The sequence below is a fragment of the Myxine glutinosa genome, chromosome 7 (genome assembly GCF_964187855.1).
Source record: "Myxine glutinosa chromosome 7, kmMyxGlut1.1, whole genome shotgun sequence".
Taxonomy (NCBI): Eukaryota; Metazoa; Chordata; class Myxini; order Myxiniformes; family Myxinidae; genus Myxine; species Myxine glutinosa.
In genome coordinates, this window is record NC_136267.1 from 125,980,002 (window position 1) to 125,999,606 (window position 19,605).

The window sequence follows — 19,605 nt, forward strand, 5'->3', positions numbered from 1 at the left end:
AAGGTTCGCTCGGCCGTAGTAGTAATAGTTGGAAGACGGGTGAACGCCGAGGGTACGGACCTTAGCTGAGGTCATTAGGTCTCCACCAGGTACCATGACATAAAAGGCAAGAGGACCCTGTTAGACGTAATTATCCCAACCGGAGTCGGCAGTTGCTTAACAACCCCTCGGGTCGTGGAGTTATCCGTGGCTTGGTGGCCTCAGGGTCGGTAGTGGCCGTGGGTCTGAGTACGCACCTCGAGAGCCCAGCGTGTACGCCGATACCACAACAATATATATATATATAGAAAAACAAACATAATACAGGAAAGGAATTTTTTTATTAATCCGTAGCACACGAAACCATGTAAAATATACCCCTACAAAAAAAGGTCTACTATTGCCGTTACAGTACATTGACTTTTTTAGGATCAAGGGAAGTTTATGGGCTGTACAGCAACAAAACCGGCACAGTCTGAAAAAAAATCACGTGGCGCAGCCTTCTATAGAATGGAGAGGTACAGCACACAAGTTATTCTTGGGTACAGAACCAGACAAAAAAAAATCGTGATGACCATGAAAGTGGAACAGCTTCGAAATAAAAAAAAGAAATGAGCAGCACCAAACAGGTGGACGCACACAACAGCATCTTTGTGGAAACCAATGCTACCAACATGGTTGCCGCATGGGCAAAAGAAGGGAAACTTTTCTTCTGAAAACAAAAAGTTCACATTTTCACAACGTGTAGTCAAAATGCTAAAAAGAATTAATAAAATACTCCTCGTTCCCGTGGATACATTATGCAAACTCGGCCTTGGCCCGCACAGTTTATCTACATGTTTTTGAACAAGTTATGTACAAGATATACCTTTCCCCCACTCCCCCCGACCCCACCGCTTTCCCCAGCTTATCATCATGTGCGACAAAAAAGTTGTCTCCAAAGGCAATACTAACCACATGATGTAGTGTGTTGTGTGCAATATATATACATATATATATATACACTTCCATTCAGGTTGCCCCAGTGATTCCACATGTATGTACAAAAAGGCAATCCCTGTTTCGCAGCAAGCCGAGAGAGCTCCGGGTCCATTGGTATAGGGTGAAAGGCCAGGGTGAGGGAGCAATCCCTGCAATTCCGTTGGATTAACACCATCCACAGGGTAAAATGGACTGTAAACAAACACATGCCTAAAATGGCAAAACAGCTAAGGTTTTAAATTCCATTGGCTCCATGGGTGATTTAAAAAGGTGAGGGGAGGGAGAGGAGCGACACGGATCTTCATCACATTCCAGAACGATAAATAGGGACAAATTATTAAAAAAATACGTCGTCAATGTAAACCCTAACGATCGACATTCAATACACCGCAGAATGTTTCTCTTGAACTGGGTGTCAGGGGGGAAAATGTGAAGACCAGGGACAGTGGTTCTCTTGTAGCACATAAGCACAACATAAAGAAATACAATGGTTCAAACAACCACCCGACCCGCCAAAAAGCAGACATTCATTGCAAACTTGACCGAGCTGTGAGACATAAAACAAAAACGGAATAATAAATCCTGGTTTGAAGGAGCTGCACAGAGTACTTCCTCAATGTAGAATTTAAATATGTTCCGTGACTTATTTGTTCCGATATTTTAGTGACTCCACCGGATAGCTCCTGTGAAGCAAAACCCAGAAACCGGAAGTGAATCAATTCCACGCACCATGTCAACGAGAACCGTCTCCGTACAGCCTTTGAGGATTGTGGATGAGAAATTGCAGAGTAAGTGCTGCTGTACAGTTTCTGCAGTGTCTGATGTCGAGGGTGAAATTGGTTATTCAAGTAATACAACTGCCATGGAACAGTACAATATTACCGACATAAAAATACTCCAATCGAATGCATTGTGGTTTGTTTGTTTTTTTCCAGTATCCGATAGTTGCACACAAATTAAAATTGCCACAGGACGTTAATAAATATTCCAGCACTGAAGGTTCAGGCTGTTTGCCAAAAGACAAAAAAAATCCAACGTCTAAGCAGTAACGATAAACGCAGAAATTGGGTTTGACAACGTTGGTTGTTCGTGTGTCTGGTAGTGCAGACAAGTCTTGCTGGCATTTCAAGCCTCCTTGCTCTTCCAGCCCAAGCCTCAGCGACGAAGCAGTCATGGCCTTTTTGAGACCGTGCTTTGCCGCACCGAGTTGGGTACCAGGCCTGGCGTGCTTCCTTTTATACAGCATCTGCTGACGTCTCGTCCGTAGATCCTTCAACTGCCGTTACATAACTGAACCCAACGGTTCTCGAAAAACCTGGCCATGCTGTGCCCGGCGCGGCCGACCTCGGACTCATCCTCATTGAAACGTTCACAGTTCTTGAACACCAACCGTGTGTCGGACGAGAAAGACTCACGAAAGTTGTACCTGCAAAAAACAAAGTGATTACAAGTGCAATGCTCATTGGCCATGGTGCAACAACGACAACAAACGGGCACACGGTTTGTAAAGAAATCACAGCTCACATATAGCAACCTGACCCAATGATATAACTGATCCAAATATGTGGTAATGCTCAAAAATGGCAGATGTGTTGTTCATTTGTCTGTCGTGGAAACTTAATTTACATACAAGGATCTATTATATATTGCCAACAGTGGTGTCTGTCCGTGTGTTCGTCTGTCTGTCTCCTGTTTACAGTGACCGCTTCCCATGCTGCGTTTGAAAAGCTCAACATTCACTTTTGATTTGACTGGAGAACAGGCAGGAATAATGTTGATGCCAAATTTTATTTCACAAGAAGGATATTTTGGGTGGGGTACCTGGTCACAAACATACTGTATCTGCTCCAGGGGTCTGTGGAGCCCACCTGGCATCCCGGGACTCCTGTGCGGACCCCGGGTGCAGGTCAGAGTACGTCTGCTAAAACGGTCCATGACACCAGAACCATATCAGTCTATATCGTCAGTCTACATGGGCAAATTACCAGCAATGGTGAGGTCTCATCAGATTTTGACATCATCATCAAAACGTGTCCACAAATAGGTAGCTCAAATATCTCCCATTGGGAAATAAAAGGTGGCTACAGACATCCTGCAAGCACAATGTGACATTTAAAATTCCTGATCACAAATTACATTATGGGTCCATGATGTGGCATAGGGAGAAAAAACGGAGTGCAGAAGCTATAAGTGTGTATAGGAACTTACCATTTAAATGGTAACATTTGCTTTGGGAATGAGATACAGCACGCACTACATGAGCTACAGGAGAAGCAATGAACAGCAAAAGAAACGGCTTGAATCAATATTCAATCGATCGATCTATCAATATACAAAAATTAGAGAGTTCATACAACACCTTACCTCGCAGTGTCTTGAGAAACAAGGACATGGGCGGGGTCTACGAGTAGCAAATTTTATTGGTCGTGACGACGCAAAATGTCGTAATATTTTGTGCAAGTCCTGCTAAACGGAAGGGCTTTGAAAGTGAAATAAGGTGATTTGTGTTCCACAGTGTTCAATTACCGTATATAATTAAATTGAAATAAAATATTTTATCAGTCATATAAAAACATTTTTGGAGGTTTATTGCAGTTGATGCAGCGTCTTTTGTTCTGCCATTTTAGTTAACTCCATCCATCTAGAGATTAAGGAACTCAACTCTAAGCTGTTCAAGATTTATTTCGTGGAAATCGTCATCATTTAGTGGAAATCAAGACCTGGAAACGAATCCAGCTCATTGGTCCTCCTGCAACTGATTGTTCAGCCACCTGGAAGTCTCTGGTGTTTTTTCATATTTCATCACCATGGATAGTCGCAAGCACCATGAGCAAAGCATTATCTACAGGATCGGCACATTGGCTCTCCACTCAATCAACGAGCGCTTTTCATTCATTAAAAATTTTCCATCCTTTTCCTCTCTGTTTTCCCCCCTTTTATTTTACTTTGTTTCATTTTATAGCTTATCATATCTCTCCTACTTTTCCTCTTCTCTCTCCAATTCTGCTTTCTCTCCCTTTTCCCGCTCTTCTTCATATCAGTTTTTTTATGTTAATTATTATTATTATTGTTTTTAAAATTCATTTAGTTGTTAAAATTTCTTTGTTATAATTACTATTCTGTTATTTTATTATTGTTATTATTTTACCTCTATTATTATCAATATTATTATTATTTTTATTCTTATTATTTGTACCACTTTTCAAAGTTTATGTAGCTTATCACTACATAAACTTTGTAGTGATAAGTCCTAATCCTTGCTGTCCTAATCATTTCTTGTTTTTTTCCCTCCGATTATTTTCACTTTTCTTTTCCCGGTCCTCATATCTCCCAATAAAACCCTGAGAGTTTAAAATCCTGAACCCTGACCCTTCCTGTCAAAGCCAGTCAGTCACCCTCAAATTCTGACCCAATCTACATTAACCCCCTATCCCTTTTCTGTCTTTTGCTCCAATGAAGGGTTACCCCTGAAACCGTCGGCTTCTCCTTACTTCCCATAATTAATAATTACTAATCTAGGTTCGTCAGGAATTAGTCATTTCTTCAGGAATAATACAAATTAAAAAAACGATGTTGTCTGCTCTACAACTGGAAACCTTTTGGGCCCAATTAGAAATAAAGTACATTTGATAAAGAGAGGGTGTTAGGAAATAATAAATAGGAGACAAATGTTGTTGTTTTCGTATGCAGCCTGTGGCTGCTGGTTGCATCATTTCTCTGGAAGCGCATTTGTGCCACTAATGCAGTGCCCCAATTACCAGTGAGCTGGTACTCAATTTGCCAACCTCGGAAGGATGACAGGCTGAGTCATACACGGAGACTAAATGCCTCAATACACGGAAATCTCTTTGTGAGAAAGCAAAAATTAACTCACTGTCCAGTTTCAAGCTTTTCCCGCATCGTTGCAAAGTCCATAGGTCTGCGGATGACAGTGCGGTAGCCGGGTACGAGCTTGCTGTTCACAGGTTGTAGGAAAGGCCAGGCATCTGTATGAGCCTCCAGTTCCCCCATGATCGTTCTAGAGGTGGGAGCATGTTTATCTCAAGCATATTAAAATGAAACCTTTCCATGATCCGAGCACCATGCCTTCTGTATTATCCTCAAAAGCAAACTATGGTCCTCAATGTAGTAATGCACACTTTTAATTGTTTTCATATTACAATACCAGAACACTCACCTGCATGGTGTAAGGTCTGGATTCCCTTCACTTGTTGTTCGAACCTTTCTTGCTGGTGAATGAGATGGCGAGTGAGAGAGACCAGGGGAAGGTGCAGGTGTTGGGGCCAGGGTTTGGATGGGTGTTGCACTTTGCGTAGGCAAAGGTGTAGGACCAAGAGAATGAGTGGTTTGGCAAGGGAGAGATGTTGAACTGAGGTTAGTTGTAGCCTTGATCCCAGTGTTCATATCAGCTACGGTAGTAGTAATAGGAGGGAATGGAGTTCGACCCTTGCTGTCCTGGCTTTCCCTAAGTGACAGCAACAAAGCAGCTTCCAAATCATCATCACGAAGCCGGCGTTTCCTCATTTCACGCCCACCTTTCTGGTGACTGGGTGTCGGACTGTCTTGGTCATTCCCTTGAATAGCCAGCTTGCCCAGGACCAATTGTTGGCCCTGTAAACTTCCCATCGTCTTCTTCTTGCTTTCAGTGCTTTTACGATTACGGTTGGTCTTTGCCTTGGGGAATTTGGGTGGTGTACCACTCACCTGGAAATGCAACATCTTCCATTTTAGGAGAAAAATAAACCAAAAACAGCCCTCAAATATGCCACACAATATATGAAAAATATTACTGTACATGAGAAAACATTTAATTTTGATATACTGTATGCAGAAAAATAACAATTTGCAATTTGTAAATGTTTGGAACTATGAGTCATTGAACTTTTAAAAATGAATATATGCAAAAACATGAGCATCTTCCAATATTGTATGTGTATCTTGCAGACGTTTGCTTGCAGCATATGGATTCCTTTCCCAAAAGATAAAAAATCAACTTGCACTATACTTAAAAATCACACCTGTGTTTGAAGGAAGCGGTTATGTATGGCATTTTTTATATGAAATAGACAGAGCCTAGAAAATAACAAAACCCACCAGAATGATCCGTTAGACCCCTTTAAATTAACCTTTAGAACCTATTAAAATTACCTTTTAGAACTCATTAGAATTACCCTTTAGATCCCCTTAAATTAACTTTTAGAACCCATCAGAATGACCCTTTAGACCGCCTTAAATTAACTTTAAGAACCCATTAGAATTACCTTTTGGAACCCACCAGAACCTTTTAGAATTACCACTTATAATTTAACACGGTGGTTTAAAAAGGTTCTTGTTCTTCCTTTTTGACGGACGGTCAGACATATAGCCAAATATTGAAGCGACTTCACCGCTTAAAAAATAAGTTTCTCTATCCATGTGTTACTCTTTATTAGTGGTCGGAAACGCATGGGGAGTTTGCAGTCTGAAACGCAAACACCTGTGTCCCATATCATTCCCCTTGCCTCGCCGTTGTTGTTTTCTACACTTTACTGGAAGCAAATTCTGTGAATGAATCTCTGCATGGACCTGAATCACAAGTTGGTGTGAATGAAACGTCCACCATAAAATGGTATGCGGTAAGGAATGCAAGCATCACAACTCTGATGAAATAAAAGGAATCTCAGCAGAGCTAGTACCAAGGTTATTCAGCCACAAATATCGCAGGCTAGCCATAAAGCCTCATACGTCTATACCATATTACGATGAGGTAGACTGCCATGGAAGAATGAGTAGCATGTCCCCGTCCCTGGGGGTAGACAAAGCCATCCCTTTAGTTAGACTGGGAAGAAAATGTAAAGGTGAACCTACTCAAACGTAAAAGGAGTATTCATGCAGGTTCATCGACAAGTAGGTTCGAACCTACAGTCAATGGCTGCCAAAGAGGTGGCCGGAATTTACTTTTTCTAGTTGCATAGAATTTTGCAACTGATGATAGTTACATGTGACACACACATCATGTGATCCGGCGGCAAACCCGTAACAATATGTTGTGTTGTGATCAATAAAATAATGATATGTTGTGATCAACAAAAATAAATTAAACGATTTGGTGTGATCAATAAAATTTCTTTCAAAAATGACAAAAATTAAGTGCATTTCCAAGACTGCTCCAGCACATTGTCCACCGACATTGCCCATTGCTTACCTAACCGCAATTTTTAATGAAGAATCTCACGATTGTGGATTAAACATTTTTTATTATTTAATTTCAACATTGTCCTTAATGAGCGAGAACAGGAATGTTGTTAACAATGGGAAGAAAGGGGGAAGAGATTGTGAATTTAACATTCCGTCATTATTTACTTTTAACATTGATCTCAACAAATGCGAGCAAGACCAACGTTGGCATGTTTTAATCATTTAGGTATTATTTGCTTCCGTGCTTCTGTCGTTTTAAACCATCATTTGTGCCTAATTCAAGTCACATGTTTAATGCTAATGTGAAAAGAATGTGATGCAACCTTTATGAATTGATGGTGGATGAAAAATTTCCATGTTTCATTTGGACAATAAAAAAGAATAACATTAAATGAAATGATGGGCCAAATGGCCTCCTTCTGCACCAAAGTTCCTTGTGTGTTTTTGTACAATGCTGTTAAGAATGGGAAGAAATGGGAGAGCGGGGCTGGGGTGGGGGTCAGAGAGTTGAGGAGGGGGAGGATGATTGAGGACTTAAGAAGAAAGGTGGAAGGGGAGGACAGAGAGTTGGAGTGGGAGCAGAGAGGTGTCAGAGTTGGGATATGGGGGGAAGGCTGTGAGGAGGGGGGTTGAGGACTTGCGGTAGGTGGTGGGGGTTTTGGACTTGGGATGGGGCGGGGGTTTGAAGACTTATGGTTGAGGGTGCATTTGAAGACAGGGTGGGGGAGGGGTACTTGAAAACTTTGGATTTAAGGGGGGGGGGGTGGTGCTTGGGGACTTGGGGTTGGGTGGAAGGTGATGGGTGTGGCTGAGGCCTTGAGGATTGGGGAGGGGGGGAGCAGTTGTTGAGAACTTGGGGTTGGATGAGGTGGGGGTTGAGGGCTTGGGTGAGGGGGGGTGGTGGGGAGGGGTTTAGGACACATGGGTTTGGGGGGTTGAGTACTTAAAGTAAAATTCTACATTAAGCAGAGTTTCCATAGATCCCTGCTAGTAAATACTACGAATAATAATATAAAGTACAGGTGAAAAGTAGTCGATGTCGGTTATTACTTTCGGGCTGGAAGCATAGTGATTTCCCCTCGTTTGCCCAACTGGAACAAAATTTCCCTCTCTAGACAGCTGAGATCAAGGCGTAATTACACATAATGTACATCATATGCCTTCAGGTTAAAGGTTAAAGTGAAGGTCAAATGGCGGTCTGAATAAAATAACGCATTTTTTGTCGCGCTCAATTTTGCCAATGTGGAATCTCAAAGACCGCTTGGCTCTCCAAGATGTTGCATCATATAGTGTACCTGCATTTAATTTGTACACCTGATATTTGATCAGTGTCCTTGATCTTTTCGGATTGGACCGACTTAACGAAAAACACCTTTCTGATTATCTGCCATATAAACCACAATGTCAGTTTGTGTGTTCGTACAGATGTCTGTCCCCCTTCATGAGGGTAGTTTTTAAAGGCCAATCTTTTAACACGAATGGGTGTTCACTATGGTCTATTTTTAAGGATAAAACAAACTCCAAAAACATTTTCCATAAAAGTGTAATTATGTCTCTTTTATTGGAATTGTAGACGGTGGCTTGCAAACCGAGCCTCAAGGGCGGTGTACAGAAGCGTTTTTTAAAATAACAATAAATACAAGGTGCAGGGAAGTGAAATTTGCAGCACGTGATGTGCAATGCGTGCAGAGTAAAACGAGTGTTCATTTACATCCGTATGATGTCTCATAAATAAAAAGGATATCAGCACACAAGACACTAGGCTGAGGGTTCAGAATTTGGCACGCTCACGAGGCCACACCATCGAATAAACTGTTCCAACAGGTCATTTTTGACCGGCTTTTTACCAGCAATATAACAATTTTCCTCCGATTTTCATGATGCATTTTATGGAATGTAGATGGGAACACATTTTCTTAATTTACACTCTATCCATGAAATGTTGAAGGTCAAGGTCATATGGTGGTCTAAAAAAAACATGGCCATCATTGGATTGCGGGCGCTGGGGGAGACTTACCCATGGCGATCGTTTTGTGATTGCAGATACGTAGTGGTCAGTATTCTCTCATTAAACATGAAACATGAAAGAGAAGCCAAACTGAACGAGACAATTGTTTCACCTGATCGACCAACACTACATGACCGCTGATAAACTGTTTGGTTCTGCAAATAACGAATTACAGACGCCAGCTAAGAATTTAAACTACCTGTGTCGATAAAAGGTATGACAGAGTGAAAAGGGACGTCACATCACTGAACATTCACACAACCGTGAATCGTTAACTCTGTAGTACCAAACTTGTAAACAAACAAAGACAGTTCGGGATATCGAGCCAGAAGAATATACAGACTCACTTTGTTGAGATTAGAGTCAAAGTAAAATATAAAAAATACCTTGAAGTTAGATGTAATAGTCTAAAAAATAAAAGTGTATTTATATATTTGTGAACTTGGGCGTCAGGTCAGGACTGCCAAGTATGTGGATCAATTGTTCATATCCACATCACCAAATTTGTCGACCATGAATCTTCAAAAGGACGAATGAAGGATCGAACCCTTTCAACTGTTTGCATAAAAATGATCCATGAAAGAAGCAGCAAATCAAAGGGTTATTCATCACGTATAGCAACTCTTAAAATTGCACCGCCCTTCATTGGAAGCACCTGATTCATGATGTTTCAGGTGTCATGACAGCCAGACTGTGTGCCGATAAAGGGAATTGCACATGGATGATCTGCTAATGAAGGCTGCGGTGCATACATTCCAGCAACACTTCCCAAATTAACATAATTAATCGACATGTTGAAGGTTTTTGCAACTTGTGCCATGTATACTATGGATTTAAAAAAATTCTGTAATAAGAAAAATGAGAGGGAAAATGGTGGGGGGTGGGGGAAAGGGGGAAGACAAGAAGATTGAGCAAGTAGCCTGTTGGAAATACCAGGGTTGGTGTGACCTCATCTATGATTAATACGGAGCTGTTAACGACAATGAATGAGAGGTTAGTGCAGTACATCGAGAATGAGTAGGTGGGGAATGGGTGGATGTGGGATGGAGAAACGAATACACAGAAACGATCACAGATACAGCATGGAGGAAGACATAAGGTGAAGGGTGAAATGCCACCTGAAAAGACATTTCCAGTTTAGAGGTTACGATACTCACAGGGCTTGCACGGACACGACTGCAGGACGGGGAACGAGATTGCGAGCCAGCTGATGCGGGTGCTTTGGGGGAAGGTGTAGGAGAAGGTACCGTGGGAAGCTTTTCCGGAGAATTATTGGCCGAAGGTGGTCGCTGTGGACTCGTGACTTTAGAAATACAGGCTGGGCAGTACCAGTCGCCCTCGGGGATGCCAGGCAGCTTTGGGCGGTGGCAGTAGGTGTGGCAGCCACGGTCACAGCCATCGCATAACAGTAGCAGTTCCTCGTTATCTCCCTTACGGCAGATTTGACAGAACTGCATCGAGTATATGCGAGAAATGGGTGGAAAGGGGTGTTTAAGACTCTTAGGAAATGACAACAACAATAAAAGTTGGTCATTTAACATTTCGTGACAATTATTCCCAAACATTATATTCAAATGAACAAAAGATCAACATTTAGACAATTGCAACCATGAGCATGTCTACCTACTTTCAGACTAATATCCGGCATATAATATACAGTCACGTGAAAAAGTAAGTACACACCATGTAAAGTTTTGACTTTTTCAACATATTTCAACACACAGCTGTTTGATCTTCATTTCAACAATATTGATAGATAAAGGTGATATAATACAACAAATATCATGAAACATTTACATTTTGTAGACCATTGTATAATTTAAATAAACATAAATGCAAATTTCGTATGTGGAAAAAGTAAGTACACCCTTAAATTTATCACTACTTCAAATACCGAAAATTAGAATCAGGTGTACCAGCTCAGGTGCAAATGATTAGAACATCGTTAGAGAGGATCTTGGAGGAACCTGTCTTATTTAACTTAGTTTGGTTTGCTCTTTATTGTTGAAGTGTGCGGCGTCACCATTCCTACATCACAAGAGCTCTCTGAGGCCTTCAGAAAGAAGTTTATAGATGCCTACGAGTCTGGGAAGGGATTTAAAAAGATCTCCAAACAATTTGAAATCAATCATTCCACTGTCCGGAAGATCATCTACAAGTGGGGAAGATTCCAAACAACTGCCAACTTGTTCAGGCCAGGCCGCCCCAGCACGTTCAGCCCGAGAGCAGACCGCAAGATGCTAAAAGAAGTCTCTAAGAACCCCAGAATGTTATCACGGGACCTACAGGTAGCGCTTGCCACTGTTGATGCGAAAGTGCACGAGTCTACCATTTCAAAGAGGCTGCACAAATTAGATCTACATGGGAGGTGTGCCAGGTGGAAACCTTTGCTGTCCAGAAAGAACATCAGGGCAAGACTAAAGTTTGCCAATGAACACCTAGGCAAAGACCAGCACTTCTGGAACAATGTGCTCTGGACAGATGAGTCAAAGGTAGAGCTATTTGGCCACAGTACCAGTAGACATGTTTGGCGAAAACCAAAGACAGCATTTGACCACAAGAACCTGATACCAACTGTAAAGCATGGTGGTGGAAATATTATGGTTTTGGGCAGCTTTGCTGCATCAGGGCCTGGGCAGCTCACCATCATAGAATCCACTATGAATTCTTCATTGTACCAGAGGGTGTTTGAGGATAATGTGAGGCCATCTGTCAGATGTTGAAGCTCAACCGAAGGTGGACCTTGCAACATGACAATGACCCTAAACATACCAGTAAATCCACCAAGGAATGGCTGAAAAGAAAGAAATGGAGGGTTCTGGAATGGCCAAGTCAAAGCCCGGATCTAAATCCCATCGAGATGTTGTGGGGGATTTGAAACGGGCTGTGCATGCAAGAAACCCCTCAAACATCGCACAGCTGAAAGAATTCTGCATGGAGGAGTGGGAAAAAATTTCTCCCAGTCGATGACAGAGACTGGTAGACAGTTATAAGAAATGCCTACTTGAGATTGTTTCTGCCAAAGGGGGCAATACCACCTATTAGAGCCAAGGGTGTACTTACTTTTTCCACATGTGAAATTTGCATTTATGTTTATTTAAATTATACAATGGACTACAAAATGTAAATGTTTCATGATATTTGTTATGTTAAATCACCTTTATCTATCAATATTGTTGAAATGAAGATCAAATAGCTGTATATGTTGAAAAAGTCAAAACTTTACATGGGGTGCACTTACTTTTTCACGTGACTGTACTTGGGCACAAAACGTTGAGATGAAGAATATATTTACACATTGCAAGGCAATGCAAATGGCTCAAATGATGCCGCAGTTTTGGTGAAAACCACTTCAGATGCAAGTTTGCTTCTGGAAAGCCAAGATTTACTCACCACTTTCATGATGGATTTTTCCCACGCGATGGATTTATCAAGCTGCTCTAGACACAGTGCGACCTGCGCAGCATTTTCTGCTCCCTGCAACACCCGTCTCCACTCCTTCAAACCTGGAGCGATTTCGTCCTCCACCCTGGAGATGTATGTTAGCCCGGCTTAAAATGAATCCAAGAACGGACCGAGCGGCAGTCAACATAATGCGATGACTCGTTAAAATTCACCTTGCCATAAAATTAGTCCAAAAACCACTTGGCATTCATTATACGGCCACAAATGAGAGAACATGTTCTGGGATATCAAACAGGCCACAATAAACTGAGACAGAATTAAAATTTCGCAAAATTAGCATTATTTAAAATGACCGGTGCATAGTTTATCCCTTTATCATCTTATACAATGATATAATACACCATTAAGCAGCCAATGCCACTCGGTGAATTTCCCAGTAATTTACGTGGAAGCAGAAATGTCTTGCCATTGCAGGTCCTCGATTGGCTGTTAAAAGCATATGATGTAGTATGTATTCGCAGCCAATCAGGAACCCACAAAAGTGAGACATCACTACATCCCTGAAATAAACGGGAAATTCAATCAAATCACATTTGCTGCCTCTGTCATAAAAGGATGCGATTGAAAAATGAAATAATGGTCCGATGTTGTAATTCCAATTGTTTTGAAATCAGATTTGACCTCTTTAATTATACAAATTATTTTACTGTACTAATATTTGTGCTGCACATTATGTTGACAAGCAGAGCTTGTCATAATTGCTAATCCTTAAACTGAACAGAACTCGATGATTAAGAAAATCTTACTTGTACTTAATCCCGAGGTGACAAATATGAAGAAAGTACCTCTCGCCATCGCAGTTCTCTCCAGGTGCAGGAGCCGGCACAGTGACGGTGCCCACGTCACGCAGCTGGATCTGGATGGTGGTGCTTAATGGGCTACGCAAGTACCGCCTCTCAATGTGTCGCTCCAGCAGAGCCAGGCGTCGCACAGCTTGCTCTAGAGGTTGTGCACTCTTGTGGATATGGGCTTCATCCACGTCCTGCTCCCCATCTTTCCAATGGGTTCCCTGGCCGTTTTTCAGTCTGTCTGCACTCCTGTTACAAGAATATGCCATCGTCCTTACCACCTCATCCTGGGGAACTCTTTCATTCTGCGGTGTATTCTCTGTTGTCCTTTCATCCTTGGGCAACCGCTTCTCTTCATCCGCCACCTTTTCCTCTAACCTGTCGCAACACGATCCTCCATTATGGTTCTCGGGCCTATTTTGTTGAGCTTCTTTGGCTTTATTCGCGTTGTCCTGATTAGAGAAGGTGACGTCCAGTTTGCAAGAAACTTTTTCTGGGCATCTCCACCCCTACAAGACAAATGACAACTCATTTATTTGTTTTGTATGTCAACAAAACTGCAATATATATATATATATTTTTCAAATAAGCAAATGATCATTACATTTTCTGCATGCAGAGGTAGAATATCAGCAGGCAATGAAAATATTGCTGTTATTGAAAATCAGTAATGAAGAATTTGCAAAAAACTACAACGAGAAAGACTTGGCATTCAACTCGTAAATACACAAGTATTTCCGGTTTTTCAAAGTTATCTCAAAATAATTATTGTTGAAGTTGTAAAAGTACAATCGAGGAATCCTCCTATATATAATAAAGCAATAATTGTCTATATGTTTGTACGTCTGATCATTGTAAAATCAAAATAGCTGGGCCAATCTCCACCAAATTTTGCATACATGTCCGGGGGAGAATGGGGAGATGGCCTGCAATATTCGCCTGGACAAGAAGAATCGTGCAGGTGCTTTAACCATTGACCCCTGCTGGAGGAAGGGCCAAAGTGAGCAGTGAGGTTTTATGAACTTGTCAATCAAATTAGACAAATAAATAAATAAAGTGAATTTTACTGCATGTAATTGTATAACCGTGTAAAACAACTTTATTATGTACGATATTTCAGGGGCTGATGTGAACCATTTGTTGATCACTTAGTACCCGACTTCCGTGCATGTGGCGCGTGTTGGAAACATGGATGCCCCACTACAAGAGTGCACTGTTATGGAGCAGTGGGGAGTCATCAACATTTGGCTTCACCACGCTATGAAGACTACACCACGCTATGAAGACTACACCACGCTATGAAGACTACACCACGCTATGAAGACTACACCACGCTATGAAGACTACACCACGCTATGAAGACTACACCACGCTATGAAGACTACACCACGCTATGAAGACTACACCACGCTATGAAGACTACACCACGCTATGAAGACTACACCACGCTATGAAGACTATACCACGCTATGAAGACTATACCACGCTATGAAGACTACACCACGCTATGAAGACTATACCACGCTATGAAGACTACACAACGCTATGAAGACTACACCACGCTATGAAGACTATACCACGCTATGAAGACTACACCACGCTATGAAGACTATACCACGCTATGAAGACTATACCACGCTATGAAGACTACACAACGCTATTAAGACTACACCACGCTATGAAGACTACACCACGCTATGAAGACTACACCACGCTATGAAGACTACACCACGCTATGAAGACTATACCACGCTATGAAGACTACACCATGCTATGAAGACTACACCACGCTATGAAGACTACACCACGCTATGAAGACTACACCACGCTATGAAGACGACACCACGCTATGAAGACTACACCACGCTATGAAGACTACACCACGCTATGAAGACTACACCACGCAATGAAGACTACACAACGCTATGAAGACTACACCACGCTATGAAGACTACACCACGCTATGAAGACTACACCACGCTATGAAGACTATACCACGCTATGAAGACTACACCACGCTATGAAGACTACACCACGCTATGAAGACTACACCACGCTATGAAGACTATACCACGCTATGAAGACTACACCACGCTATGAAGACTATACCACGCTATGAAGACTATACCACGCTATGAAGACAATACCATGCTATGAAGACTATACCACGCTATGAAGACAATACCATGCTATGAAGACAATACCACGCTATGAAGACTACACCACGCTATGAAGACTACACCACGCTATGAAGACTATACCACGCTATGAAGACTACACCACGCTATGAAGACTATACCACACTGTGAAGACTATACCATGCTATGAAGACTATACCACGCTATGAAGACTATACCACGCTATGAAGACTATACCACGCTATGAAGACGACACCACGCTATGAAGACTACACCAAGCTATGAAGACTACACCACGCTATGAAGACTACACCACGCTATGAAGACTACACCATGCTATGAAGACTATACCACGCTATGAAGACTACACCACGCTATGAAGACTACACCACGCTATGAAGACTACACCACGCTATGAAGACTATACCACGCTATGAAGACTATACCACGCTATGAAGACTATACCATGCTATGAAGACTACACCACGCTATGAAGACTATACCATGCTATGAAGACTATACAACGCTATGAAGACTATACCACGCTATGAAGACTATACCACGCTATGAAGACTATACCACGCTATGAAGACAATACCACGCTATGAAGACTATACCACGCTATGAAGACTACACCATGCTATGAAGACTACACCATGCTATGAAGACTATACCACGCTATGAAGACAATACCACGCTATGAAGACAATACCACGCTATGAAGACTACACCATGCTATGAAGACTACACCATGCTATGAAGACTATACCACGCTATGAAGACAATACCACGCTATGAAGACTATACCACGCTATGAAGACTATACCACGCTATGAAGACTATACCACGCTATGAAGACTATACCACGCTATGAAGACTATACCACGCTATGAAGACAATACCACGCTATGAAGACTACACCACGCTATGAAGACTACACCAAGCTATGAAGACTACACCACGCTATGAAGACTACACCACGCTATGAAGACTACACCACGCTATGAAGACCACACCGCGCTATGAAGACTATACCACGCTATGAAGACTATACCACGCTATGAAGACTATACCACGCTATGAAGACTATACCACGCTATGAAGACTACACCACGCTATGAAGACTATACCACGCTATGAAGACTGTACCACGCTATGAAGACTATACCATGCTATGAAGACTATACCACGCTATGAAGACTATACCACGCTATGAAGACTATACCACGCTATGAAGACTATACCATGCCATGAAGACTACACCACGCTATGAAGACAATACCACGCTATGAAGACAATACCACGCTATGAAGACTATACCACGCTATGAAGACTATACCACGCTATGAAGACTATACCACGCTATGAAGACGCCACCACGCTATGAAGACTACACCACGCTATGAAGACTACACCACGCTATGAAGACTACACCACGCTATGAAGACTACACCACGCTATGAAGACTACACCACGCTATGAAGACTACACCACGCTATGAAGACTATACCACGCTATGAAGACTATACCACGCTATGAAGACTACACCACGCTATGGAGACTATACCACGCCATGGATACAATACCACGCTATGAAGACTATACCATGCTATGAAGAATATACCACGCTATGAAGACTACACCACGCTATGAAGACTATACCACGCTATGAAGACTACACCACGCTATGAAGACAATACCACGCTATGAAGACTATACCACGTTATGAAGACTACACCACGGTATGAAGACTACACCACGCTATGAAGACAATACCACGCTATGAAGACTATACCACGCTATGAAGACTATACCACGCTATGAAGACTATACCACGCTATGAAGACTACACCACGCTATGAAGACAATACCACGCTATGAAGACTATAGCACGCTATGAAGATTACACCACACTATGAAGACTACACCATGCTATGAAGACGACACCACACTATGAAGACTATACCACGCTATGAAGACTATACCACGCTATGAAGACTATACCACGCTTTGAAGACTATACCACGCTATGAAGACTATACCACGCTATGAAGACTACACCACACTATGAAGACGACACCACACTATGAAGACTATACCACGCTATGAAGACTATACCACGCTATGAAGACTACACCACGCTATGAAGACTATACCACGCTATGAAGACTACACCACGCTATGAAGACTACACCACACTATGAAGACGACACCACACTATGAAGACTATACCACGCTATGAAGACTATACCACGCTATGAAGACTATACCACGCTATGAAGAGTATACCACGCTATGAAGACTACACCATGCTATGAAGACGACACAACACTATGAAGACTACACCACACTATGAAGACTACACCACGCTATGAAGACTACACCACACTATGAAGACTACACCACACTACGAAGACTACACCACACTATGAAGACTACACCACACTATGAAGACTACATGAGGCCATGAAGACTACACCACACTATGAAGGCTACACCACACTATGAAGACTACACCACACTATGAAGACTACACCACACTATGAAGACTACATGACGCCATGAAGACTACACCACACTATGAAGGCTACACCACACTATGAAGAGTATACCACGCTATGAAGACTACACCATGCTATGAAGACGACACAACACTATGAAGACTACACCACACTATGAAGACTACACCACGCTATGAAGACTACACCACACTATGAAGACTACACCGCACTACGAAGACTACACCACACTATGAAGACTACACCACACTATGAAGACTACATGACGCCATGAAGACTACACCACACTATGAAGACTACACCACACTACGGAGACTACATGACGCCATGAAGACTACACCACACTATGAAGACTACACCACACTATGAAGACTACATGACGCCATGAAGACTACACCACACTATGAAGACTACACCACACTACGAAGACTACATGACGCCATGAAGACTACACCACACAATGAAGAAAACACCATCAAGTGAGGGCATCAAACCATGTGACATTCTTAGGAGAATGCCTGCAGAATTTGGTACGAATGCCATTGTGGAAAAAACGAGTACGGAAACGAGTCCGGTTTTGAAAAGGACCTTGCAGTAGGCCATACTGAGAGAAGAATGGCCTATAAATGCAATACTAAAAACCAAATTCCTCCTTCTCCTGCTTTTCCTTTTCCACATTCCCACCTTCCTTCCCCCCCAGCCTACTCCCTCCCCACCCCACACCTCCTGAGGTAGTTTCGCCAGTTCCATAATTTTTGGTCATCTCATCATGAAACATGTTAAATCAAGATTACTGAGCTTTGAACCAGTTTTGAAATAATGAGGTCAAACTGCATTAAATAATAATTACAGGAACCACACTATGAAGGTGTTTGAACCACAGGTGTTTTTTTTCTAACTTCATGATATGGTTAATGTGTCATTGTCATTAACAAGTATTGTGTCATTGATATGGTCCATAACAAGTATTGTGTCATTGATATGGTCCATAACAAGTATTGTGTCATTGATATGGTTCATAACAAGTATTGTGTCATTGATATGGTCCATAACAAGTATTGTGTCATTGATATGGCCCATAACAAGTATTGTGTCATTGATATGGTCCATAACAAGTATTGTGTCATTGATATGGTCCATAACAAGTATTGTGTCATTGATATGGTCCATAACAAGTATTGTGTCATTGATATGGTCCATAACAAGTATTGTGTCATTGATATGGTCCATAACAAGTATTGTGTCATTGATATGGTCCATAACAAGTATTGTGTCATTGATATGGTCCATAACAAGTATTGTGTCATTGATATGGTCCATAACAAGTATTGTGTCATTGATATGGTCCATAACAAGTATTGTGTCATTGATATGGTCCATAACAAGTATTGTGTCATTGATATGGTCCATAACAAGTATTGTGTCATTGATATGGTCCATAACAAGTATTGTGTCATTGATATGGTCCATAACAAGTATTGTGTCATTGATATGGTCCATAACAAGTATTGTGTCATTGATATGGTCCATAACAAGTATTGTGTCATTGA

The 19,605-nt window shown here is 41.8% G+C and overlaps 1 protein-coding gene across 10 annotated transcripts in view; it reads right to left on the minus strand.

Moving 5' to 3' along the window:
- Positions 1-301: 301 nt before the first annotated feature.
- BAZ2B (bromodomain adjacent to zinc finger domain 2B) overlaps positions 302-19,605 on the minus strand; it is a 420,170-nt gene continuing 400,866 nt past the window's right edge. For 9 of the 10 annotated variants that reach the window (XM_078782265.1, XM_078782264.1, XM_068123184.2 and 6 more), the window contains 6 exons: positions 13,396-13,907; positions 12,539-12,674; positions 10,303-10,596; positions 5,138-5,664; positions 4,835-4,978; positions 302-2,386 (listed from right to left, as the gene is read on the minus strand). In XM_078782265.1, the coding sequence (XP_078638391.1) occupies positions 2,233-2,386; positions 4,835-4,978; positions 5,138-5,664; positions 10,303-10,596; positions 12,539-12,674; positions 13,396-13,907 (1,767 nt within the window). In that variant the 3' untranslated portion in view covers positions 302-2,232. The remainder of the gene's footprint in view (positions 2,387-4,834; positions 4,979-5,137; positions 5,665-10,302; positions 10,597-12,538; positions 12,675-13,395; positions 13,908-19,605) is intronic. The other variant, XM_068123188.2, reaches the window with a different exon arrangement.